General features: G+C 44.0%; 1 protein-coding gene across 5 annotated transcripts in view; it reads left to right on the top strand.

Annotated features, from left to right (window-relative positions):
- LOC136011410 (VWFA and cache domain-containing protein 1) overlaps positions 1-27,317 on the top strand; it is a 155,415-nt gene that overhangs the window by 66,828 nt on the left and 61,270 nt on the right. For all 5 annotated transcript variants that reach the window (XM_065673140.1, XM_065673137.1, XM_065673136.1 and 2 more), the window contains exons 2-3: positions 12,354-12,416; positions 22,922-23,070. In XM_065673140.1, the coding sequence (XP_065529212.1) occupies positions 23,063-23,070 (8 nt within the window). In that variant the 5' untranslated portion in view covers positions 12,354-12,416; positions 22,922-23,062. The remainder of the gene's footprint in view (positions 1-12,353; positions 12,417-22,921; positions 23,071-27,317) is intronic.

Genomic DNA, 27,317 nt, shown 5'->3' with positions numbered 1-27,317 from the left:
ATACTTTGTAGATGTTTGATGAAAAACAGCTTGTATTAATATTTAGAGAAGGAATGAAAAATAGCATTGCCTCTGTCATTGTAATGTTCACAGTGTGCGTGTGCACGAGTCGTATTTGATCTTTTTGGTAGGTACAACCCAACTGGCAATGACATCATGTCAGGAAAGGAATTAATACTCCCGTTATAAACTTCCCGGCTTGTTGTTTTCTGGAAGGCTGATTCCCTCCAGCTCAAGTTCTTTTTTCCCAGTGGAAATCTGCTCCCGAATTCTGTTGTCAGCTCTGTTTCTCCTGTCCTCATGTTGTGCTGCACTGACTATAAATCACAAGGTTGTGTGGATGTGCAGGGTCCAGAAAGGTGCATGTAGGTGTGTAGCACCTATCTTATGTGGTTTAGGTGGCAAAACATGAATCTGATGTCAGTCAATTGGAGATTTTCATTCTGTCCTCTATAGCTGGGCTCAGTCATAGAACCACAGAATGGTTTGGGTTGGAACAGACCTTAAAGCTCATCCGGTTCAGAGCCCCTGTATGGGCAAGGACACTTTACACTAGAGCAGCTTGCTCCAAGCCCCATCAAACCTGGCCTTGCAAAGACTTCTTAAACTTGTGTTCCTGCCCATGGCAGGGGGGTTGAGCTAGATGATCTTGAGGCCCTTTCTGACACTTAACTATTCCATGGTTCTATAGCAGCTTACAGAAGCTCGTGGTAGTGCAGGTCTGCTGGAGCTGGAGTAGTGCGTATTGAAAATTCCAGGGCAAACAGTGGCAGATCTGGGACAGCCCCAGCTGAAAACGCCTCCTGCTGTGACTCTGAGGATGTTGGGCTTTCATGTGAAACCACAGGAATCTGACCACATGGCCAAGAGTATCCCATACATTGAAATAGCTGCAAAAAGCTCTTCCACTGGCTAAGGAAAAGGTGTCTATGTGGGACTAACAAAATCCTGCATTGTAATCTGTGTCATCTTCAGAGAGGTAAAAATGCCTTGAGAGATGGTTTTTGGGTGTGGAATTCTTACAAACTTCAACTTGTAATTCCTAGCATCCATTTTCAAACACAGGAATCATTCAGATGTTGTTCATCTCGGTCCTGTTAATCAGCAGCTTGTCAGAAGAGTGTCTACTCTGGCTTTTAAGCTGAGGCTCAGCCTCATTTCTAGCTGCTTAGTGTTTGTAAGTTAGTTATAAGAATTTCAGCAAACCTAACTTTCAGAAGACTTGAAACCATTATTCTTAGTTAGGAAATACTCTAGGCTGTTCATTCAGCTATAGTGAATGACACTTGTTTGCATGAATGTGTTTATTATATCTATTTAAGATGATAGATACTGGTATGCCAATATTCAAATAATTGGTCAAATTCTGGTTTGGGTTCTGATTTCTTTTTTTCATCAGCTTTTATGTTACTTTTTGCAATATGATTTATGTTAAAGTTGTTGTGGCAAGGGAAGCAAGCAGAGCTGAGGCTGGTTTTACGTTATAAGGCCCTGGTTGAATGACTCCCTGAATAATGACAGTATTTGGCAGGGAGTCTTGGAGACCAGTGTCGTCTCTACAAAAATTTGTATTTAAACATCAAGTCATCAGATCATAATCAACCAGGTTGGAAAAGCCCTTTAAGCTCACCCAGTCCAACCATTCCCCAGCACTGCCAAGGCCACCACTGCCCCATGGCACTGAGGTCTCCACGGTGTGTGAGCACTCGCAGGGCCGGTGCCTGCAGCCCTGCCCTGGGCAGCCTGTTCCAATGCCTGAGCACCTCTGGGGCAGGAATTGTTCCTCAGCTCCATCTAAACCTGCCCTGGTGCAGCTTGAGGCCATTTTCTCTCATTCGATCAAGACTTCTTGATACCTCTTTTCCTGTTTAGCTTAAACAGTTGTGCTTACCTGAATAGCCCCCACCTGAACACTGCTGATTTTAAGTGAATTTGAAGTGTGTGGTGTTCTTCATATAGAGAAACGAACACAATAGTTGACCTGAGGGCTGTCTATGTTGGGGATACCCAGTGCAGACATGGAAAAGAGAGGTATGCCAAAGAGCCACCTCTCTCCTTTTTGATTGGGATGACTTTCTTTGTAAAGACAAAGTGAGACCACTAGAAAGTGAACTATGAAAAAGCTCTTTTGCTTGGTGTCCTGCACAGCTTGGTCTCCTGCAGCAGGTCCCTCTGGCCTGAGCCCTCTCCATCTCAGCAACTGCTTCCATGGAACCATTCCATCCTCTGGGACCCACAGGCACCCTGGAGGCCCACCCTTGTCTTGCAGCCTCCTCAGTCTGTAGAACAATGAGGAGTGAAATAAAGGGCTGTTTGTAAAACAGCTGATAATTCTTTGCTCCCAAAGGCTGGATGTAGAAGTCCTCATGGGATGGATGGATCTCTTGGCAGGAGTGCTACAGAAAACTGAGGCGAGTTTTGCTCTTCTTCAGCACCTTCCCTCATTAAATCTGGAGCTTTCTTTCCGCTTTCTGGGTTGGAATCCACTCTGCTCTTGATTGACACTGGAAGTTTTGTTTGAGTTTTACTTGTTGGTTGGGTTTTGTTTTTTCTTTCCTCCTCTCTCTTTCATGTAAATGATGTCTTGCTATTTTGCTTGCTTTTTTCTTTTTTAATTAGAAGAATAAATGCTTGCATTCATGCGCAAATTGCTTTGATGTGCTGCAGGAATTCAATTCATGAGCTTCCCCTTAGTCTCAATCTTTAATTCACTCTTTTTTTTTGTGCATGATAACATCTAATGGCTCTGCTCTTTCCAGAAGATTCCATTGGTTTTCTGCGGGTTGCTCTACCTCCTTCTGTGTCCAGAGATAACAAGTTAAACATGAGGAAGAATGATCAGCTAGCTCCCACTGAGCCTTGCTGGAGGTTTTGTGTCACTAGGGGCAACTCGTGCTGGACCACAGCTCTCTGAAACAGGAGGGGAAAAATAGTCCTTGGGACTAACTAACATCCGTTGAGCAGGAGGTGGGATGCTGGATGCCATGGGCCAGCCCTGCTCCCCTGGCTGTTGTCCTGCAGAGCATGGTGGCTATCACTGACCCTGGATGAGCACTAACAATGCACTTGGAAAAATGGTTTAGCAGTTTCTCATGGATATTACCTTGTTTCTTTACTGACCTAGCAGTTATTTGCTACTTTGCATCTGTACGTTATTTTGGGGGGTTCAGGATGGAGTTTACTTCTGTTGTAGGTGTGTTTATGCTGGTTGGAAGTGTCAGGTGGTCTTCTGGCTCTTGAAACATAGTGGGGAAAAGTTGTCAGATAATTAGAATTGTAGAATCCTGGAATGGTTTGTGTTGGAAGGGACCTCATCCAGTTCCAACCCCTGCCACGGGCAGGGACCCCTTTCACTGGAGCAGCTTGCTCCCAGCCCCTGTGTCCAACCTGTCCTTGAGCACTGCCAGGGATGGGGCAGCCACAGCTTCTCTGGGCACCCTGTGCCAGCACCTCAGCACCCTCACAGGGAAGAGCTTCTGCCTAAGAGCTCAGCTCAGTCTCCCCTCGGGCAGGTTAAAGCCATTCCCCTTGGCCTGTCCCTACAGGCCCTTGTCCAAAGCCCCTCTCCAGCTTTCCCGTAGCCCCTTTAGGCACTGGAGCTGCTCTAACTTCTGGAAGACTCGGTGCAGACTGAATGAGTTACTATTAGGAGGCACTGCAGCAGCACTGGTAGGGGAAGGCTGTGATGGTATTTATCATGTGTATGTTGATGGTTCCTGCTGAGAGATCCTGAAAAATGATACTCTTGGACATTTAAAGAAAACATTTCTGTAATTACGTTAGCATCAGCCCATTCATTGAATGCACAGAAGTTTTGTGTTGTGATTTATGATCCATAAATTCTTGTGTTTAAGCTTGTCATTTTTGGATATCTTTTGCTCTGATTCAAGTCGATCTCTTTAGTAGTTCAACTCCAGCTTCAGTGTTCTTTGGCTGCAGCATTTCTCCAAGCAAAACTCAACAGCTTCTGCCTGGACTGTGTTAAATAGGTCAGGAAACAATATTGTGTCCTCTCAGTGCATGTGTGTCTGTATGTCCCTTTGGCTCTTTGTGGTGTTTGTCTTTGCTCTAAAATTACATGGGCCTAGCTGGAATGTTACGTAAATTGATCCATGTTTCTTCTGCGTACTTGCTCTATATTAAATTCTTGATCAAATTGGACAAGCACAGTAATTACACTAAAATGATACCAAGCTCTCCTGGCTATAGGATTGCATCTATTTACATGGATTGCTCTGCTTCTTAAATGTTTCCTCATTTATAGTAAGTCATTTTGCCTTGAAATGAGCGTGAAAATGAACCGGAAAAGTGAAACCCAGGGTTGTCCCAATAGAATTAAGTTGATTTTGCTCCTGATAAATGCTCAGGACCAGCAAAATGCAGCAAGTTGAAAAGTAATCAAAAAGTTCTCAACCTGAAAAAAAACCCATGTAAATATTTGAAGTTTCACATCCTAGAGGCTCGAATGAGGAATAAATGTAGGGGGAACAAATGCAATCCTCTTGAGAGGACCATCTGCTTTGTATTTTAAGGTTTAAGGGTAGCATGACTTTTCTCTTACTGAAAAACTGCCATATTCATTGTCGTGAGTATAACCTTAGTCAAGTTACATTGGCCAAATGAATAATCTTCTTAACATGTGGAACTAATTTTCTAAGGGTATTTTCCCCTCTCTTTTTTTCCTCCCTCTTTGCTGGTCCCTTGAAAAAGAAGACAAAAAATTTTGCCAGTCCTTGATTGCATTTTTGGCAGTTACTCAGTTTTCCATAGTTTTCTCTCCTTGCAAATGCCTGAAGTTTCCCAAGGAAACACAGTTATAAGAGTTGTGCTCCACTTTGACTCTTTCCAAGCAATGTCGTGCCTACTTCTCCATCTCCCCTTCCCACTCTTGAAACGATCCCAAAGGCCTCCCACAGTCTAAGGATAGTAGGTAAACTATATAAACTAACCGTGATGCTTTCTGCCTTCAAAGCTAAGATAAAACGTGAATTCCAGTTCTTCTGTTGCCCACTGTGTTGCACAAAACACTCTGCCTCAGTGCTGGCTACAGAACAGGGAGCAGAGGTGTGATGAGCCACTCAACACATGGCAAATGGTGATGGTGGCTTGGTTTGTAAACAGTGAATTCATGAAGATAAAAATTGGGAAGAGAAGTGATGTTTTTCTGCATGAAACCCTCTCAATATTGAGGAATGCAGGCACCCATGGAGGTGTGTGTATGAGCACGTGGAGATCCACATCTCTAAATGCACGTATACTCGTGTTGTGAGTGCCATGAGGTTCACTGTTCACTCTGCTTATGGAAAAGCTGTATCTGACAGCCTCAGCTTTGTCTCACAATTGATCCCCCCCCCCCAATGCCTCCTAATTCCAAGTAATCCTATGTAAATTTTATATGGAGAATACGCAAAATGATTTAAATGAAGCTGCCAAAGGTGTCTTGCAAATGATGATGTGGTTTAACAGCACTTCAGCAGAGACCAGCTTTGCCCACTAGTGACAGAGAGCTTCTCTGAGCAAAATGCTGATGGTAGGAGATGAGCTGGGCCAGGACAGCAGAATCAGGAGCTGTATGAGTCTTTAGCTCATTTCTTAATCGAAGATACAGGTTTTGCTGCCTGCTCTCCAAGGGGAGGCTGCCTCTCCTCTGACCCCCATGAAAGCACTGACCTGAGCTCAGTGTGTGAGCTCTGCATCACGTTTCTCTTTGTCTACCTGTCTGATAAAGATACCTCCTGCTGCTTGATGAATAATATAATGGAAAAAAAACCATTAATTAGTTAAATCCTTGCTGAAAACTTGCTGTTTTCTGCAACCCACAGCACAAGGAAGGTATTTGCAGTGCGATGTTGAGATATTCCTTTTAGTCTATAGCTGTGGTGTCTGTCCCTGAGCTGAGCAGGGTCTGTAACATTGAGCTGCTGCTGTCACTCATCTCATCTGACCAAGTCTGCCTTGCACTGTGTTTTCATCCAGTTTCCTTTAGCTTCTTATATGTGTATTGTAAGTTCTTAGAGGAAAAACACAAATCATGTCCTTGATCTTATGGGAACCCACTATTTAATGTTTCTTGGGTTTAGAAAATGGTAACAAAACATAACATGATATGGCTTCAGACACTGCAAAAATAAACCCCAGACGGAAGCCACAGGTTTTCCTCCAAACAATCTCACTTGGGTAGTTTCATCCCCAAAAGGATTTGTTCTATATTTTTTGCTCACCACTCTTTAAAACATTAACCTTTACAATAAGAAACAGACCCTACTTGGTAGCTACTTGAAGTTTAAAAACTATTACAGCCCCGCTGAGCTAATGCTGTATATATTCGACACATGTACATTGTGCTACTGCTGTTTTGTATACAGCTTTAATAGCGTTGGGGTTTTTCCTCCTGTCATTACTCAAATATGATGGGTAACAGCACTATGTACCCTAAATCCACTGAAAGATTACTTATTTGGGGCTTGGGGGGTTCTAAGCCTGTGCTTGTTTTTCCCTATTCTCTTTTGCCCCTGAAAATGTTATTTTTATCAGTAGGGAGATAGATTTGTATCTCCTCTGGCGAATAAAGTGATGTGCAAATGGTTGAGCGCTCTGCAGAGCAGTTGGCGTTTGTGTTTGGCTTGGGACTTTGGAGGTTTGGGGGTGGTGGCTTTTTCTGTTTATCTTGATGCAGTGCTGACAGTCAGACCAGGGCTTTTGAAGTGTTTGCTCACTGCAGCGCATTGTTGCGGGGTTTCTTTCAATCTCAAGGAACTGAAGGAACAAGCCAGTTAATATCTCGCTTTTTATGCTGAGCTTGGTTTACAGTCAGTGCCCAGATTTAAAACTGAGTTGCCTTTGGCTTTGGATTATGAAGAAAAGTCTCCTAAGCTTTGTTCTGGCACATAACAGACCTAAATCTGAGCTGCCCCTTATCTCTGGCTTGCTGGGAAACCTGACTCCATCCTACCCGGAGGTGCTGTGCCCATCCATCACTGTCAGGCCCCACTGGTGGGAGGCATTAGATGGTGGTCGCCTCAATCTTCCCCATCCCAGCCCCAAGGACCTCTTAGATCCTCTCATTGCTTCCTGATTTATCTCACACACCAAATATTTGTCCTGTCACTTAAAGCTAAGAGTGAGGCAGGCTGGTGGCACCAAGAAGCACTTGGTTGTTAACCGACATCAGTAAAGGATGTAGCTAGATCCATGGAAGAATATTTTCTAGGAAGTTGCAAGTGCTTTGACCCAGACAGGTAATTAAAGAGCTTAGGAAAGCAAGAGTTTAACGTGTTGAAAGTGTGTGTTTGTAAAGCAAACCCCAGCTTTCTCAGGAATCCTTCCATGTGGTCATCCTCTGGAAGCTCATAGGGACACATCACTGCTCTCCTGAAGCCTGTGTGTATCAGAGCTGTCACAGATCACCAGAAATCCTGTAGCGGTCCTTGCAAACACCATGATTTTCTCACTCTGGACTTCTGTTTGTGTAGCTAAACGTGTTGGAGAGGGGAAAGGGAGGATTAAGGATGTGAGTGATGTGCCAAGCATAGTGCTGCAGAATTCGGGGGTTTCCAGAGACTCAGGGACCCCAGGGATGGTGCAGGGCTTTGTGCTCAACCCCTGCCTGCCCCACTGAGTTTAATGGGAATATGAAGCATCAGGTGATGGATACAGCCAGCCAGACATGTGTTAGTTCTTTCTGAGCATCTCCAATGTTGGAGTGATTTGTAAGAAAATTACACTTTCACACTGACTTTCTAAGTTAGACCTGCCTAAAACTGGAATTAATGTCATTTCTGAAGTTTGCTTTTGGAAGTATGGACATCAGGCATGCTTCAAGACTCACGAGTTTTGATAAAGTCTTCCATTGTGCTTACTTCTGAACTTTGTGTTTTGTGGTGGAAGTAGCTGAACTGAATGAAACAAAGACCTCTTGCTGTGCTGGGTAAGCCATGGCAGCACAAAATGCTGTTTTCTACCTCAAAGCTTGACATTTAATTCAGAGTTTGGGTTGAAAAACAAAAGTTGCTGTTATTCCCAATAATTTTTTGAAGTCAAAAACCTTGGTAGAAATCTGCTTGATGAAACCAAGCCGTTGGAGTAGTTGTGTGCTCTGTGTGCTGCTGTGTTGGAGCACAACTGTGAGCAACTCTTGTCAGCCCAGCACCTAAGATAAGCAGTTGATAGTGAAGAGGGTAGAGCTGTCCTCTGCTGTGTGCCACAAGAACAAAGATATTGCCTTTGAAAGACATCAAGTTTAAAGGAATTGAAGAATTCCTGAGAAAACTTACCTTTTTTGCATAGTTGACTGATGTTCAGCAAGAGCCTGGATATTTATGAGCATTATTAGACACTTAAAAGAGGGTGGCCAAATGGAGAAAACCACAATAAAATGCTGTTTTAGGGCTTGAGGTGGTGTTGGGAGGGGTGATGGGGATGCAGATAGCTGTGTCTGGTATAGCACCAGCTCTGCAGGGAAAGGCTGGATGCTGAACCACTGCAGCGGTTGCAGCCTTCTTGCATTGTGGTGATGGGCTCTGGCAAACGATCCCAGAAGAGCATCTCATTAAGCACGTGTGTAATTGTTCCTGTTGGAGTGAACTTTGCCTGCTGCCATCTGCTCAGCAGATTCAAATAAACATGAGGGGTGGGAAGAATAAAGTACAGATGCTAATGTGCTGTGTAAACCAGGAGGGGCAAGTGCTCCCAAATGTTTGGGCTATTATTGTGAGTTTGAGGAGCTGACTTACTCTTGGGTGTGTGAAGTTCCCTGAGCTTCATTTCATGGAATCCCAGACTGGTTTGGATTGGAAAGGACCTTAAAGCTCACCCAGCTCCAACCCCTGCCACGGGCAGGGACCCCTTCCACTGGAGCAGCTTGCTCCAAGCCCCTGTGTCCAACCTGGCCTTGAGCACTGCCAGGGATGGGGCAGCCACAGCTTCTCTGGGCACCCTGTGCCAGCGCCTCAGCACCCTCACAGGGAAGAGCTTCTGCCTAAGAGCTCATCTCAATCTCCCCTCGGGCAGGTTCAAGCCATTCCCCTTGGCCTGTCCCTACAGGCCCTTGTCCAAAGCCCCTCTTCGGGTTTCCTGCAGCCCCTTTAGGCACTGGGGCTGCTCTCAGGTCTCCCCTTCAGGAGCCTTCTCTTCTCCAGGCTGCCCCAGCCCAGCTCTCTCAGCCTGGCTCCAGAGCAGAGCTGCTCCAGCCCCTCTGATGTGGAGGTTGCCACTTAGCTCTGTTTTTCTACTCAAAGTTAAATCACTTTTTAAGCTGGTGAAATTAGCTTAACTACAACAGGGAGATGTTTCTGTCTCCAGTGTAATTCCATATAGGAGTTCTTGAACAGGGAGCAGATACCCTGAGTATCTCCTGCTACCTCCTCATTGACATGCATGGTGCTTTTCTTAAGATACCATAATGTTCTAAGGAACTTGGTTAAATTATCAGTCATTAAAAATAGGTTCAAAACCTAGCCCAGTGCCAAAGTAATCCCTGCTGCACAGTGACTCTGCCATAGCTGTGTGTAATGTTCCCTGGCATCAGTTTGGTAGTCCCTAAACATGGCTCCGTGTTAAAGGGGGAGGATGGGGTCAGCTTTGTGCTGTGGACAGAAAGCTCCAGTCTCGGTAGCTGACAGTTTGTTTCCTTCTTGTTCCTTTTGATGTCTGGAGTCTAAATGCTGCATGGAGAGAAAAATTCAATTCATTTAAGACACTTTGCATCAAAATGACGTGCTTTAATGTAGGTTCTTCTGATGTTTAAGTTATCTTTTCATCTCGTGGTGGTTGGGGGGTGGGGGGGTGGGGGCAAACCAACATGTTTGTAGTTAGAGTGCCCAAGCAGAACTTTAAACAAAGGTCTGGAAGGAGAGGAAGTCTCAATGTATGGGTGGCTTTTAAGAGTAGATGCTTTCCCTTCCCCCCTCTTCATGTCTCTCTGAGACTTGTAAACTGAGGAGATTTATTGCTGCCCTTCCAAATGCTGCTTTAGAATTAAGAGTTCAAATTTTTGACATTCCTGAAGTCCTCAGGAGGGAGAAGGATGAGGGAAAGTGTTGATCCTAAATGGAGCAGAGCACACCAAAGGGGTTTCCAGGCTGGTTTGTCCAGTTGCAGCTGTGTGTAGCCTAACTAGGAGGAAATCGGCTAAACCTGCATCAAGATAACTCTTGGAGTCATGGATCGATGATTAAACTAGATTTGGATGAAATTTAAACCTATTTAATAATTGCAGTTGTTATAGTTAATAATTTGAAGAGCTGATTCCAGCTTGTTCTAGTGTTGTGTTCATGAGTCTTGGTAATTTCACAACTCTCACATCAAGGGAGGAACTCAACAGGGTCTTTATTATCACTGCCCTTCTCCAGATGTGGCTGTGCCTACAGATGTGTTGTCATGTGTCTGGCATAACACTGGTACAGAATCCACTCCGTCAGTGACATTCCAGCTCCCCCTGAGGCTGGTAGAGAAAAATCTTATTGACTTCTTATGTTTTATATCTCCTCCACAACCTCGGAAGGATTTCACCATCTGTGTTCTTTCTGCTTATATTGCTTAATATTGTATTTGTGTATATTTGAGGTTGTAGGATGTATTTCCCAGTAGTGCAGTTGTTTTTCTCTGTCACCTCAGGTTTGGGCTGCATGCAGGGTGCTGCAAACCCCTGTGTTTGCAAGGAAGGGTCAACATTTTAATATGGATCTGCCTGGAAAATTATTTCAGCTTCCAGTACAGATGGAGAAGGTGTTTGATACATAGATGGAACTGTCTTATTTTCATGTGGAACCTGCAAACATTCCCTGCTCTTTGATTACCCCAAAGAGTGCACTTGAGCAGAAGGATGAGAGGAATTTAGAAGATCCTTCATAACATAATGGGCTTGCTTTTTTTGTTTTCTGTTTTTCAATGAATAATGACATAAATAACCTCAACATATTAATATTATGTTTCTTGATAATGAATAACCAGCACTATTCTTGTTCTGGCTGATACTATTGTCTCAAATCTCCGTTGCGCTATGCAACCACTGTTGCCGTTAAGACAACAAAAGAATGGAAAGGAATTGAAAACCATTGTATGATTCTGTGAATATTTTGGGGCACTTGTGTATTTTCTAGTGGGGATGGTCCCACTGTCATGGAATCCCAGACTGGTTTGGTTTGAGAGGGACCTTAAAGCTCATCCAGTTCCAACCCCTGCCATGGGCAGGGACCCCTTCCACTGGAGCAGCTTGCTCCAAGCCGCTGTGTCCAACCTGGCCTTGAGCACTGCCAGGGATGGGGCAGCCACAGCTTCTCTGGGCACCCTGTGCCAGCGCCTCAGCACCCTCACAGGGAAGAGCTTCTGCCTAAGAGCTCAGCTCAGTCTCCCCTCGGGCAGGTTCAAGCCATTCCCCTTGGTCTGTCCCTACAGGCCCTTATCCAAAGCCCCTCTCCAGGTTCCCTGCAGCCCCTTTAGGCACTGGAGCTGCTCTCAGGTCTCCCCTTCAGGAGCCTTCTCTTCTCCAGGCTGACCCAGCCCAGCTCTCTCAGCTTGGCTCCAGAGCAGAGCTGCTCCACCCCCTCGCAGCATCTCCATGGCCTCCTCTGTCCCAGAGGGGAAAGCTGCCCTTGGAAATGAGAAATCCCGAGAGAGAAACTTCGGTATATCAGGCAAACTTTTCGGGAATGCCATCAGTGTAAGCCCAAATCTTTCCGATCTTATCTTTCAGTCTGGAAGCAGAATATTAACAAGTATTGAGTGGTTTTTCTCTCCATGTAACCACTGTAAATAAGCAGCGCTGGCAGTGTGGCTGTCACCTGTGGAGGCATTCATGTTCCTCAGGGAACAGATGGGAAACTTTCCCAGGGGACGACACAGCTCCTACTTCCATCTTCTGATACAGCCTTTTTCTGCCAGTAGTGAGCTCAGTCTGGTTGTGTTCAACAGCGGGTCTCATTTTTCTCTTTCCCAGGTACCAAATATATCTACATTTGGCTCACAGCCTCTCATGTGTTGGCTGGAAACAAGTACTCTTAAAAATAGTGATGCTGGGTTTAGCACTAGAACAGTCTCAGTTTGCACAGCAGTAGCTTTCTAATGTGAAACACTTCTCTTAGCGCCTTATGTCAGTTTGGTAACTAACAGATGTTTTGAGAAAAACCTGTTTTATGTCTTTACCTTCAAATCCCAAAGGAGCCTCTTCATGCAGATCCGCAAACAGGTATAGAGGGATGCGATTCCCCTGGGGTAACCCTGGCATTAGAGACTCCCAAGTGAAATGGTCCTTTTCTGACACCAGTTTCCTCACTGTGGGGCCATTTGGAGTTGTTTTTAATGGGGCATTTTCTGGCAAAACCTCTCTTACGCAGCCTTTCTGGTTTGTCTTGCAGAGGATATTCAACTCCTTCGTGTACACAGAGAAGATATCCAATGGAGAAAGTGAAGTTCAACAGGTGAGTCCAAAAGCCCATTCCCATCTCCTGCTGCACACCAGCAATACAACAGAGTCAGCTTAGAAATGACAGTTCTGTCTGGATTTATTGTGGCCACTTTCCTCATGTCCAGCACATCAGAGAACAATAAGTGGAATAGGATAAAAATAGAGATGGAGTATATGGGCTGGTTCTGTATCCGAGAGTTCTGCATTGCTATGAAAAGGCTTTCCATCTGCTTTGCGTGGGTCTGTCCCTCAGAAACAAAAGAACAGAGGCAGAGCTGGGGCCCTCATGTAGTATCTCACATTAATTGCCTGGTTTTCATGTTGGAAGTGGCTCTTTTAAAATGGTTTTAATTCAAAGCAAACCCACTAATACTGTTTATGAATGTGGAAATGGTATCAATTGCTTTGTGTAAATATGAGACAGGCTCATGCATAACAGTTGTGGTTGAGGGTTCTTTGTAATTTTGTGGGGGCTTTTCTTATGGCAACACATTTGAACATTTAACTCTTCAGTTTAACACTGAGATAATAGATCGCAGTATGAGGGCTGTTTGCATTTAATACATGCATACATTTGGAAAATCCATTCTGGATTAGTTTTAAAACAGATCGAGTCAGTCACGTTTTCTTCTTTAAGATATTAAGGTATCAATTCTGTATGCTCACGACTGCACCTTCGTGCTATAAACATGATGGGTTCTGGGTAGAAGAGTCAGCCACTGCTCTGCATGGGCAGCACAGGCATCTGGACAAAGAACCAGCTTTTCCTTCCAGTTTAGGCCTGGGCTCATTTGGCGCAACCTTCAGAGAGTAACCCGGCCTTCCTAGAACCTATCAAACCAGGTTTAATGTGCACTAGAAACAAAAGTGCCTCAGAGCAGGGCTGTCCCTTGGGAAAAGGGAATTGCTCTTCAGCATTGCAGGTAGCCTGCTTTGTGCATGAGCTGTTGCTGCTGGTTTCCAAGAGTGTATCAGTATATAGCATGCTCGTGTGCATTAAAAACTGGTTATGTAATAGAAACAAATAATACCCTGAGTTGTGTTTACTGTAAATACTTAAATTTCCCCATGGAAAAAGTCAAAGCAGAGCTGGATCAAATGCAGTTGTGAATCCTTGAGTCATGGCATCGTTTAGGTTGGAAAAGGCCCTTAAGATCATCAAGTCCAACCATTCCCCCAGCACTGCCAAATCCACCACTAACCGATGTCTCAAAGTGCCATGTCTACATGCCTTTTGAATACCTTCAGGGATGGTGACTCCAGCCCTGCCCTGGGCAGCCTGTTCCAATGCCTGAGCACCCTCTGGGGCAGGAATTGTTCCTCAGCTCCATCTAAACCTGCCCTGGGGCAGCTTGAGGCCGGTTCCTCTTGTCCCATCCCTTGTTCCTTGGGAGCAGAGCCCAGCCCCTCCTGGCTCCATCCTCCTGTCAGGCACTTGTAGGGAGCCATCAGGTCCCCCCTGAGCCTTCTCTTCTCCATCTGAACCCCCCAGGTCCCTCAGCCGTTCCCCATCACACTTGGGCTCCAGGCCCTGCACCAGCTCCGCTGCCCTTCTCTGGCCCCGCTCCAGCCCCTCAATGTCTCTCTTGAAGTGAGGGGCCCAGAGCTGAGCACGGGATCCGAGATGCAGCCTCACCAGTGTCCAGTGCAGGGGAACAGTCACTGCCCTGGTCCTTCTGGAGAGTTTGCGTTAGAAAGCAGCACTCACCTCCTCTAGTATTTCAGAAATATGGTGGCTTTTGATGGAATTACGGTCAATGTAAGAGCTAAATTAATTTGCAGAAAGAATAGTCCAGGAAAAGTTCCACTAATGCTGGGTTTCTGTAAAACTGAAACCAAGTTTTTGGTGTAGAAACCTTGTCCCATACTGGCATTAAAATGAAGTGCGCAATGTTAACAGAAAAATTGGGTAAATATAAGAGCATATGTTAATGATATAGGACTTATATGAGACTCAGATTGACGTCATACATTTAACATTCACAATTTAACATTGACATGACATTTTAAGGTAAATCTCTTGTGTGTGTTATCGTAAAAATTATAAGTTTGGTGTTTAGATAAAGCCAGCAAAGTTCAGCTTTGTCTGTGCTAGGTGTCTGTTTGGTGAGGTACAGATGCATGTGGGAAACATTAGAAGGAACTGGAGCAATGCATTAATCCTGATAAATTACCCTAATTTTGTATTAATGATTGACCCTGTGGGTAATAATAGATGTAATAGATGTAATAGATGTTAGGCTTTACAGGAGGTTTTCTCTAGCTCTGGTTAGTTAGAAGTTATCTGATGCAGGTTTTGGATAAAACTTGAATGCTTTATGGATGTCCGTCCTACACACTCTATTTGGCTGTAGAAACATTTTTGATCTTCAGTCATCACGTTTGAGATCATCACCTGTAATACAATAGTAAAAAAAAAATATGGGGAGGGCTAATGAAGCCAGGAGGACATTTCCTCTTCTGTTTTCAATCTCATGGCCTGTCTTTGTTATGCCACATTTCCTGCTTGGCTTCTCAAGTGAATTGTGCAGAAACAGCTCCGGTCTGGAACCAGGCTGAGAGACCTGGGCTTCAGGGAGACCTTAGAGCAGCCCCAGTGCCTAAAGGGGCTACAAGAAAGCTGTGGACAAGGGCCTGTAGAGACAGGCCATGGGGAATGGCTTTAACCTGCCCGAGAGGAGACTGAGCTGAGCTCTTAGGCAGAAGCTCTTCCCTGCGAGGGTGCTGAGGCGCTGGCACAGGGTGCCCAGAGAATCATAGAATCATAGAATGGTTAGGGTTGGAAAGGACCTCAAGATCATCCAGTTCCAACCCCCCTGCCATGGGCAGGGACACCTCTCACTAAACCATCTAACACAAGGCTTCATCCAACCTGGCCTTGAACACTGCCAGGGATGGAGCACTCAGAACCTCCCTGGGCAACCCATTCCAGTGCCTCACCACCCTAACAGGGAAGAACTTCCTCCTCAGATCCAATCTAAACTTCCCCTGTTTAAGTTTTAACCCGTTACCCCTTGTCCTGTCACTACAGTCCCTGATGAAGAGTCCCTCCCCAGCATCCCTATAGGCCCCCTTCAGGTACTGGAAGGCTGCTCTGAGGTCTCCATGCAGCCTTCTCTTCTCCAGGCTGAAAAGCCCCAACTTCCTCAGCCTGTCTTCATACGGGAGGTGCTCCAGTCCCCTGCTCATCCTCGTGGCCTCCTCTGGACTTGTTCCAGCAGTTCCATGTCCCTTTTATGCTGAGGACACCAGAACTGTACACAATGCTCCAGGTGAGGTCTCACAAGAGCAGAGTAGAGGGGCAGGATCACCTCCTTCGCCCTGCTGGTCACGCTCCTTTTGATGCAGCCCAGGATACGGTTGGTTTCTGGGCTGCGAGCGCACACTGCAGCCGGCTCATGTTCATTTTCTCATTGACCAGCACCCCCAAGTCCTTCTCCGCTGGGCTGCTCTGAATCTCTTCTTTGCCCAGTCTGTAGCTGTGCCTGGGATTGCTCCGACCCAGGTGTAGAAGCTGTGGCTGCCCCATCCCTGGCAGTGCTCAAGGCCAGGTTGGACACAGGGGCTTGGAGCAAGCTGCTCCAGTGGAAGGGGTCCCTGCCCGTGGCAGGGGTTGGAACTGGATGAGCTTTAAGCTCCCTTCCAACCCAGATCAGTGTGGGATTCTAAGAAGACTTCCCATGCCTTTAATAATTATCCTTATAGTTTCCTGGGTTTGTTTGGCTTCTGCTTTTTCCTATTTCTGTATCACCACTATGAATGTCATATAGGGACAGCAGATGTGCTGTTAATGTTGCATTAGAGCCCTTTTGTTGCTGTTTAAATCTCCTTTCTTCCAAAAGCAATCCCAAATTATTTTGTGTTTGGACAACCTCTAAATGGAGAACACATAATGAAGAAGGGCTTATATGGAACTGAGTCTAACAACATCCTGTTTTCTTCACTTAAGTGGTACATTTTTCCCCTGGAGGTCCACATACAATGGTTGTGTATTTGAGTAGTTCATTTATGTCATTGTTACTGATTTATACAATTCTGATGTGTGTTCTGCTACTATTTGGGTATATGTTGGGTTTTGAGGGTTTTTTTGTTGTATCAGTGAAATATTGTAAATAAAATAAAACCCCTAATATTGGATGCCCAAATTATGATTCCTTAGAGGAAACTTCCCGCTTGGAAAGGTATCATGCAATTGGTGATGCTGGGTGGTTGATTTGTGTGGTGCCCAAATTGGATCTGCAAGGGTGGAAGTGGAGGAGATGAGTGCTGGAGCCCACCATCCACCCTTGGGTGACTTCTGCTTTCCTGTAAGCATGCACAGGTGGGTGCTGGCTTGCAAAGGGACCATGAAAGGGTCATTGTCACCCAGCTTCTAAAGGTTTAAATCTGAAACCATCCCAACATCTTAGAAACAGGGTTTGTTGGCTTTGACGTTGCAGCAGGGTAGCATTTTCCTCCAGTGTTTCTGGGTGGTCTGCACACCGTGAAAGGGCCATGTGGGCTACATTATACGTATCAGATGGCCTCTGGAAAGGCAAAAGTGTTTTGGGGAAACAAGAAACTGGATTAAAACTTCTTTGAAGTCTTAACTATTGATTCTCCACTTAGGAAAAGACTCTGCTTGTTCCCCAGATGTACCTATTCACCCTGAGTAGATCTAAATAACTGTCTAAACACTGTAGGTAGTGTGATGAATTCGGAGCTGTCAGAGGAGAAAAACGAGGCCCCGGTGAAGCATAATTGCTGTGGTTAAAAGCTCAACAGTGAAGTGGATAGAAGAATAATTGAGTACTTCTGTTTCATTAATAACCAGCTCTTTTAGCCCTAATGAATCACAAGCAATATAACCAGAGTTTTATGAGTAAGAGTAGTGCATCGAACGGCATCGTCGTGAGCAAATGCAAACAAATGTAAGCAAATTAAATCCCCTGTCGCTCATTCCTAGCTTTGTCATTCATTAACATTTTCTTAGCAACTGATACCCAAAGGCAATTAATTCCCATTCTGTGTCAGCTGGGATTTTGTTCTGGCAGACCACTGGATTGTTGGAGGGGTGCTTTTTATATATCCCAAACTGTGTAAATAAGGACTTTCAGTTTGTTGAGAAAGTGGAAAAACTACAGCTGTTGGCCTTCAGGCCCATTTAATAGGCTTGGCTCCCTTCATGCCACACAAAGAGTGGTTTGCCTTTTGACGTTAAACTGCTTACACTTTAAGGTCTCTAGTTATAGAATTGCTATTGTATGCAGCAGATAAAACCTTTTCTCACACTGAGTAGGTTATTAAAGATTGGAAGCTGTTTGCCAAAAAGAGCTTGGATTCCTTTCCTGGAGGTGATTTCAATATCAGAGAGCTCACAATATGAAAATGCAGTGGTGTGAACTAGGGATGTAAATAAAGGGGAAGGTGCTTAGTTTTATTAGGGGGAAATCTAGATTAGCTGTTTTCAAGGAAGTCAGCATGTGTTCATCATCCTGCCAGACACCTGGTGTCTGCAGCGCAGAGAATGTGAAACTGGGCTCCAAGGAGAAGACAGGACGGTGGTAAAGACTCAAGCAGGAGCAGATTGACCAGAATAGTTTTGATATATTGAACTCTGGCAGAAAAGCTGGAGCACAGCAGCCGCAACATCTCTAAGCTAAGAGAGCTGGGCTGGGTCAGCCTGGAGAAGAGAAGGCTCCTGAAGGGGAGACCTGAGAGCAGCTCCAGTGCCTAAAGGGACTACAGGAAACCTGGAGAGGGGCTTTGAACAAGGGCCTGTAGGGACAGGCCAAGGGGAATGGCTTGAACCTGCCCGAGGGGAGACTGAGCTGAGCTCTTAGGCAGAAGCTCTTCCCTGTGAGGGTGCTGAGGCGCTGGCACAGGGTGCCCAGAGAAGCTGTGTCTGCCCCATCCCTGGCAGTGCTCAAGGCCAGGTTGGACACAGGGGCTTGGAGCAAGCTGCTCCAGTGGAAGGTGTCCCTGCCCATGGCAGGGGGTTGGAACTGAGTTAGTTTTAAGGTCCCTTCCAACACAAACCATTCTATGATTCTGCTAACTGAACTCTTCAATGTATAAGCCATACTTTTTGAGGAGCCTGGCAGTGTTAAATTCCTGTCTGTGAGTCCACTTATGACATCCGTGCTTGTCGACCTCACTGATGAATAATTTATATCCAGTCTTGAAAGCATTAAAAGTACCTTGGCTTTCAAGCTGCAGCCAGAAAGAAAACCTAACCTTGGAGCTCTGCTTTCCCTCAGTGCTCCCTGGAAAGGGGAGACTTCAGAGCTGTGGAGCTTTGAGCGTAACGAAGCTTTATAAGAAGAAAAAGCTCAAGGGAACTATGCAAATGAGGAAAAGCTCTGGGAAAATTAGAGCAAGTCACTGATGTTGTGATGAAAGGTTGTCAATGGAGATGGTGACAACTGAAGTGCATTACCCATGGGTGCTGCTGTAATAGAAACAGGTGTTGCCGTCCAACCTGTCTGCAGACTGAAACGCTCTGGCTGCAATCCAGCTGCCGCAGAAATACATTAGAATTGGAGCTCATGGCTGCATTGTTTGCTCCAAACACTCATTTCTTGTTTTTCGGGTCCTGAAAGTTAAGGAGAAAGCTGGAAAAAGACAAGAGGAATGCTGAGCAAGGCTTCCCCCTCTCTCTTGGTTTGAAAATGGGATGAAGAGCATTTTGAAAAGTGACCTGAGGATAACAACATTTGATGTCAATCTCAAGCTACCCAGATGTATGTTAGTCTCCATTAAAATGGATGAATTCCTGTGGGAGCAGGAGATGTCTGTCACACCTGGTACCTGTGGGATGTTGGCTGCCTTTTACATGCCCAATCTGGGACACAGCTTTCCATTTTGCCTTAACAATGCTTTAAACAATGATACTGGGATGGTTTCATAGTCAGTGCTCTGTCCTTTCATGATTTGTTGTCTCTTTCTTTCTGTACCTTTGAGGTTTTGTAACCACTGTGTTGCAGGTGTTATCTGTATGCAAAGGCTGCTCAGCTCTGGGCAGGTGAGAAAAAGCAGGATAGGTGTTGGGAACAAATAGGGATCTTTTGGGCAAAGGGTTTAGGTTTTAGTGTAGAAAGGAGCTGCTTTAAGCCTGCAGCTTTTACTCTGACAGCTGAGTGCATTACTTTGCAAACTGAACAACATTTCTGAGCTAATGGTGTGAGTCTGCATGCATGCATGGGCACGCAGGCATAGAAGAGGAGCTAGGAAGCATGTAGTGTTTTCTGGCTGTTGTTTTAATCACTGAGAGCTGGAGTGCCTGCTCGCTGTCATGGATTTTTGTGCTCCAGTGAAGCCCAACTATGGAAGAAAAATTAAGTTAAGGGTTTTATTTAAGCTTCATCTGGATTCTGCTTCTCAATTTGGTGAATTAGAACCAGTTGTTTTTATTAACTTTGAACTGGATGGTGTGTTACCCTTTGGTTCTTAACATGGTTTAGTCATTGTAATCAATTTTCAATGGAAAATGGCTTTTGAATCATCTTGCCATCCAGCTTTTCTGAGTTAGCTGGTTTTGAAGTGGTTTTGATTGTTAGAAGTGTTCTGTTGCTATCAGAGGGCAGTATTTTTGGGGTTCTTCAGATTAGGTACTTCCAACCATGGCAGGGAGTAAATGTCTATGTGGCTTTGGGAGGCTTCAAGACCCTTGTTGCTGGCATGTGTTTGACTAACTGCCCCAACTGAAGTGTTGGATCCCATTTACTCAGAGTAATGTAATGACTTTGAGCTGTTCAGAGGTTTTTCAATGGGAGATGCAGTTTCGGTATTAAACATTTGCTTTTCATCAGTTTTGTCAGATCTTCAGGCTCTTCACAGTAGGATAAAATTCAAAGGCTGTGGGGTGCTTTTGTTGGTGAACCTGGAAGGTGAAAACTCTTTAACACCAGAACATCATCATTATCAAATCATGGAACGGTTTGAATCGGAAGGGACGTTAAAGCTCATCCAGTTCCAACCCTGTGCCACGGGCAGGGACCCCTTCCACTGGAGCAGCTTGCTCCAAGCCCCTGTGTCCAACCTGGCCTTGAGCACTGCCAGGGATGGGGCAGCCACAGCTTCTTGTACAGCATTCATTTATCAGGAAAAAGTGTGATTCCGAATGTATGTCCTTTTGCTCTGATGCTCCATGTTAGTTCTCTTACTGCTTATTTGATTGTGTGGTCCTTCTTTCAGCAAATTCAAGTTCCCATTTTTGTGATTTCAGGTAGTGAAACCACAAAAGAAGTGAATAGACTCAAGTATCTGGTTTACATAGTGCTTAAGCACAGGTATTTCATTTGCCTTCACTGAAAGGGGAACTTGGTAACCATGCAACTTCAATGCTTTGATTTAGGAAATTTGGCTTGAAACCCGCCAGAAGAATCCACTTCTCAAGGACACGTCTGAGCAGTACAGTCAGACAAAGTTTACCAGAAAATAGAAAAGGAACAACCCAGCAGCTTATGATCTAACCACTGGGAGTAATTTAATAGTGTTGGATGCCTAACATGGAGGAGACCATTAGTAGTCCTCTGGTGCCTTGGCAATAAATCATTCTGCAAAACTAATTAGGTATAATTCTGCAAGTCATTTGTGCAAGGTCCCATTAAAACCTGTGCTCCTAGGAGACCTGTTGTTAAGCTGCAGCATTTGCTAGGAACAATGGAGGCAAAGGCAGTGCTGTTATCAGTGTGGGCCTCGTTATTCGCATGACGAAGTAAATCATGATGAAATGTCCTGTTAATAATAGTTAGGAAAGACATTTGTCAGTGCAGGGGATCTGGAACAACCGAGTGTGCTTCTCAGTGCACAAATGTAGTGGCACTGTTAAATCATCCCCATAGAGCCTGGGGTGTCCAGGGAGCAGGAGAGATGAGTGCTGTGAATTGATGAGCTGACTTCAGCCCTGAAGAAGGTCTGCAGAAATGCAAAATGCCTATTTCTGTGTATTCAACACCAAGCTATATTGTTTAGAGATCGTTCTGTTTCATTTGGGAGTCATCTGGCCAATGATTAATTATAATAAGTATGTTGGTGTGAACAGGGCACTGAATGTGCCAGAGCAAATTTTGTATGTGCCTGACTTGTTTTGTTAATTTCTGACTTTGAATAAAAGACCAGGAGCAAAAGTATTAGTAAATGGCTCTTGTAAAACCTGATGCTTCTACCCTTGACAACACTGTGTGCCTCCAAACTGCTTGCAATCTGCTTGGTACTGAGAAACAGTTACAGGGCTGAAATGCCCCATTTGCCTTTTCTAGTTAGGCACTCTTAATTGTTTTTAAGGCCTGAGAATTGCTGGGGAGGGATAACAGTCTGTTAGTTTTCACTTTCTGAAAGGAGAGAAATACGATCATCTGCTTTTAATAATGTAACTTGTAAACCTAGTCCTGATTTATAAGTGCCTGCCTTCATCATAGAGTCATAGAATCCCAGACTGGTTTGTGTTTGAATGGACCTTAAAGCTCATCCAGTTCCAACCCCTGCCACGGGCAGGGACCCCTTCCACTGGAGCAGCTTGCTCCAAGCCCCTGTGTCCAACCTGCCCTTGAACACTGCCAGGGATGGGGCAGCCACAGCTTCTCTGGGTAACCTATTCATCAGGCCTCTGGCAACAAAAGGCTTGTGGAAGAATTTCACGTGTGCAAGACAGTTGTCATTATTTCTTTCTCTTACAATGTAATGTCAATTACATGTTTTTCATATTGCTGTTGAAGTTTGTAATTAAAACTGCTGTAGCTTACAACTAGCCACAGAGCTGCTAGGCTGGTGAAGAAAAACACTTGAAAAATGCTCAGTTAAGAGCTTGTGGTGACCCTAGAAAAAGCAGCAGAGGATACACAGAAAAAAGCAAGAGAGAGGAAAGCTTTTTTTGTCCAAATCACAATAAGAACTACATGAAAGGAGATATGAAATGCTTCTGCACAGATCTACCTGGCTGAGGAGGCTGTTGATGAACAGAGAACATTCATGGTGGTATTTGGGGCTGTCTGGATCCTGAGCTTGTTGTATTGAATACATTCAGTGCACTGCACATGTGCTGTTGGTTGTTTGCTCCTGAAGCAGTAAAAGTTTGCTCTCTAGGTGAGGTCTTTTGTAATACTATTATTTGGGCTTCTTATAGAACTTCCTTAAATTGACTTTTTATTTTAGTCTCCATCATGCCCTTGCCAGGCCTTGCAAGAGCATCATATCAGAATGCTTCAGTTGTAAGCCAGTAGCATAGGGAGAGTCACATCCAGGTCTCAGTGTTTAATTAAATGAAGCCTGATGTAATGGAAATGTCACTTTTCATGCATACAAAATTCTGTGTTCAGGTTGCTAGATGGTAAATGTATTTTATCTGTTTGTATAGACTGCTTTCTGTGGCCAATATTATTAACTACTTGACTTCATCAAAATAGAAGTACAATGAGCAAAGCATTTAACTGTTATCTTCAACATATGCAGTTTTTACTTTCCATTCAAGTTGGTTAATAAGGAATGGGGGATGCAAAGAAACTGCTTGATTTTAATCAATCTTCTAATTTTTTTCAGTTGGCCAAAAAAATCCGGGAGAAATTTAACCGTTACTTGGATGTTGTGAATCGGAACAAGCAAGTGGTGGAAGCATCGTACACTGCTCACCTCACATCGCCCTTGACTGCAATCCAGGACTGCTGTACTATTCCCCCATCTATGATGGAGTAAGTATTGAATTCTGGAATTGTTAATATGTGAAGAAAACAGACAATTTCTTTGCAGAATGGCCTGTATTTTCTGCCCATCTTGATAACTCTGAAAAGGGGCAAGACAGTAGTCCAAAGATGGTTCTTATCTTGTCCTTGTGTTCTTTCCCTTTTTTACTATATACATGTTTACTGATGAGCTCTAAACAAGAACGGCATCTCTGCTGTGATGGGTTGTAAAATGAAACAAAAAGGATAAAAGTTTGTTCAACCCTTAATTGCATGGAATACAAAATGAGTCTGTCGCTGTCCAAGATACTATCTTTGCACTGAGACACTGAATAACTGAATAACTCTTCGGAAGTTGGTTATGGGACTTCTTTTCTACCCCCTCCCTTTGAAGCGCATTAACCAAAACCATGAGCTGGTCAGTACATCACATGCTGAAACTTGCATTGCAGTTTAATCAAGTTGACCTGGTGCTGTTTGATGCCAAAGTTAACCCAAATTGAGTACATTGCTTGGAAACAGAATTTGTCCATTTAAAGTTTGTTTTGCTTTAAATACAGGAGTTTTCAATAGCCTAAATCTAGGCAGTTGGTTGTCTTTAATCATGTTTTATTATGCTGAATATTTGCAGAGACTTCTTTGGGCTTCCTAATTGTAGGAAGGTGTGATGGAAGGTCTGGTTTTGCAATAATTTCTTCTAAATGCTCAACATTTTAAGCATTTACTTCCATATGTGCTAGAAAAGTAACTTTCACTTGATGCAAACCTTGATTACAGAGTGTGTTTTCATTGTTCATATCTGTCTGATTTAAAAGCATTTTGGGGAGAGGAAAGTAAATTGGGTAATAAATATTAAAAACGCTTTCTGCAACGTGGCTCTATGAGACAGCTCTTCTCTTAGTGACACTGTGCTTTCATCGTTCCTGAAGTATGGCATTAACCTTTTTTTCTATAAGGATTTAAAATGTTCACTGCATTCAAATATGTGGTATGAATCTGTGCCTGGAGAGGAAGGCCACTCGCTTGTTTTGTGTGCGTGTTGACTGACACAGAGGCAAGATATCTCAGCAGGATTAAGCCTCAGGTGACTCCAAAGAAACGAGTACCTTGCTGTTGGGTTGTGTGTAGATGTCATGGTCTTTGTGCAGTTCCTACTCACAAATTGCCTACATAAAATGCTGGCACATCTGGTGATCAATGGCCAGATATTTGGCAGTGTTGGTAGAAAGGTCAAGATTTAGTTGAGGATGAAAACCTTCCTGCTCTCTGATCTCTGCATGCAGGAACAGCAAGCTTCCTGCACAGGCTTCCAAGCAAGGGCTGAAGAGAAGGAGGAATGAGGAGATTTACCACCCGCCTGTCAGTATTGCATAATTCTTCATTAAAAAGTAAAAAGAGAGGTTTGTGCTGGAAACATTCCTGAGTTTCCTTTTTCTTTGTCCTCCAAAATTACTTAGTTTTAAGGTCCTTTAGAAATTTCTTTCCCCAGGATGGAGTTGCATAAGGGTCCTTCACAGGAAGTGGCTTAAAACACAAACTGGGGTCACAGCTGGATAAGTAAAGAGGTGAATTTTCTATTTGCAGAGCTCCTCATTCAGGCATTACAATATAGAATCATAGAATCATAGAATAGTTAGGGTTGGACAGGACCTTAAGATCACCCAGTTCCAACCCCCCTGCCATAGGCAGGACACCTCACACTAAACCAGGTCACCCAAGGCTCTCTCCAGCCCGGCCTTGAACACTGCCAGGGATGGGGCATTCATAGCTTTCCTGGGCAACCCATTCCAGTGCCTCACCACCCTCACAGTAAAGAACTTCTTCCTTATATCCAATCTAAACTTCCTCTGTTTAAGTTTGAACCTGTTACCCCTTGTCCTGTCACTACGGTCCCTAATGAAGAGAATATAAATACTATTAACATAATATAATAATACAATATATTCTTATATATTATATATTATATCAGACTATATTATCCATTATTAGAATATAATGTAGTATTATTGTATATGAATATAATATAATAATATATATTAATATAATATTATCATATAAATACTGAGAATTTTATTCTTATTATTTAGTTGGTTGGATTGATAATACTAAATCTGCTTAAGTGGTTACCAGACCAGTCTGTCAGTCTGCAGGATCTTTTGAGCAGCACTTTGGCAATGCCTGGTTGAGTACCTGTGGTTGAGAATGGTGGCTTATGTGACCATTGGGAATATACCCACTCCTGTCTTCAGGGAATTGTCTGCAAGTCGTACAAAGAACGTAAAACCGTGTTTTCCTTTAGAAACTTCACTTCCAGGATACTAGCACCGTGTTTTATTAATTGCCTGATTTGTTTAAGTGCTTCTGCCATCATTTCAGTTGTTTCTCCCCCTTCTGCTGTTCTTCCTTTCTTTTTCCTTCACTGTAGCACCTCCCTTCTGGAAGAATCTCCATACTGGTTAAAATGTCGAGGGAAGAAAGCCAATGTTGATACCCAAAGTGGTGTTGTTGGGTCTTACATTTGACACAGCCTGCTAAAGGGGAAACTAAAACAGTTCACACGGGCAGAAAGTGGCTGTTCCTGAAAAGCCAGTTCCGCTGTTAGAGCTACCTCAAAACCTGTCCTTGTCTCCCTGTCTCTCCAAGAGAGGGATTAGTTTTTAATAGAAATCTCAAAATGAGATAACCTTCTTCTTAAGCAGAAGCTTTCCATTGAAATGAAAAGCTTGCATGCTCCTCAGGATCCCCCTTGGGCACCTCAAGGCCTGGTTAAAAGGGAAAGATATAGCCAGCAGTCAGATTTTGGGGACTGGAATACACACGTGAGTGTTCGAACATTGATTGAGGAATCATTTTGGAAACACAAGTATCTCCCACCTGCATATTTTAACCATATTTTGAAGGCTTGATTTATTTGAACTCTTCCACCTTTAATTTTTGGGCTCACTTGGTCTGGCTTTGAGGAGGCCTGCACTGGTGAGAAGTTGAGTTAGATGTGCTACTATTGGTGACAGCTTGTCCTTGGTGCTTAAAAGATGTGTGTTAGTACCGGGCAGGAGAGCACTGGTGTTAGAGCAACAATAATTATAATAGTTTGGTTTAGAGCATGTATTAGCTGCTGCTATAAAACAGGACGCATTAAAAAGACATGGATTTGTCTGTGCTATTTGCCACATCCAGGAGACACTTTGCTTTAGATTGTACCTTAAAAATGCGTGTGTCCTTAGGGCTCTGGCTTTTCTTTCAGGAGGGTTGTGAAACATTTGTGTTACAGCTCCTTCATTCTGTGTATTCTCTTTCTTTGTGCAGGGAGGTGTTTCATCATGTGGCCTCTTTACTTGAGTAAACATTTGGTGCAAGAACAGTATCAGAAGCATCTTATCCTCAGGGTATATTTTTAACATAGATACAAAGGCCAGTCCCACAATATTTAAGGCTGTTTATGGTGATCAGCATCTAAATGCATGGTCATGTTTGAAAATATGAGGGCATTTCATACTCTGAGGTGATTCTTCCATCAGCCTTTTACATTGTGTCGGGAATGCAGCAAGTCTGGATTGGCTTTGGAAAAATTACTTTGGAAGGAGATGATGAACTATTGTGTAGAGAAAGGTTTATTGAGGGTTGTTTTAGTGGTTTGGTATCTTTAGACTAGATTTGTTGTTACCGTTAAAATTACCAATATGTTGCCTTGTGTTTGCTTGCATTTACCTTGAAAATCTGAGCATTAGATTTGAAGGTACTTTGCCATGTTGCTTGAGATAAACCACACCTGGGAACTATAAATTAATTATACGAAATAGAACTAACAAAGCACAAACTGGGATGTAAAATAAACCTGGCACTTCAATTGCTCGTTTAGTTGAGTAGTGAGACATGATAGGGAAAGCAGCGTTTATTGCATTGCCATTATGTGGTGAGGAGCCCAAATGAGTGAGATTCCATATGACTGGAAAAAATTCCTCCCTGTGAGAGGAGCTGTGGCTGCCCCATCCCTGGCAGTGCTCAAGGCCAGGTTGGACACAGGGGCTTGGAGCAAGCTGCTCCAGTGGAAGGGGTCCCTGCCCGTGGCAGGGGTTGGAACTGGATGAGCTTTAAGGTCCTTTCCAACACAAACCATTCCAGGGTTCTATGACTGTGGTTCCAGTCTGTAGTGACTAGTTCTGAACTAAAATTAACAGCCTGTGCTTTTGCTTCTTTGTTGTACCCAGCATATACTGACCTAAACTGGTTTAAGTACTAACAGTCATGTATTTGTT

Source organism: Lathamus discolor, chromosome 3, assembly GCF_037157495.1.
Source record: "Lathamus discolor isolate bLatDis1 chromosome 3, bLatDis1.hap1, whole genome shotgun sequence".
Taxonomy (NCBI): Eukaryota; Metazoa; Chordata; class Aves; order Psittaciformes; family Psittacidae; genus Lathamus; species Lathamus discolor.
The sequence above is the reverse complement of the archived record's forward strand: the minus strand, read 5'-3'. Positions and strand labels throughout refer to the sequence as shown.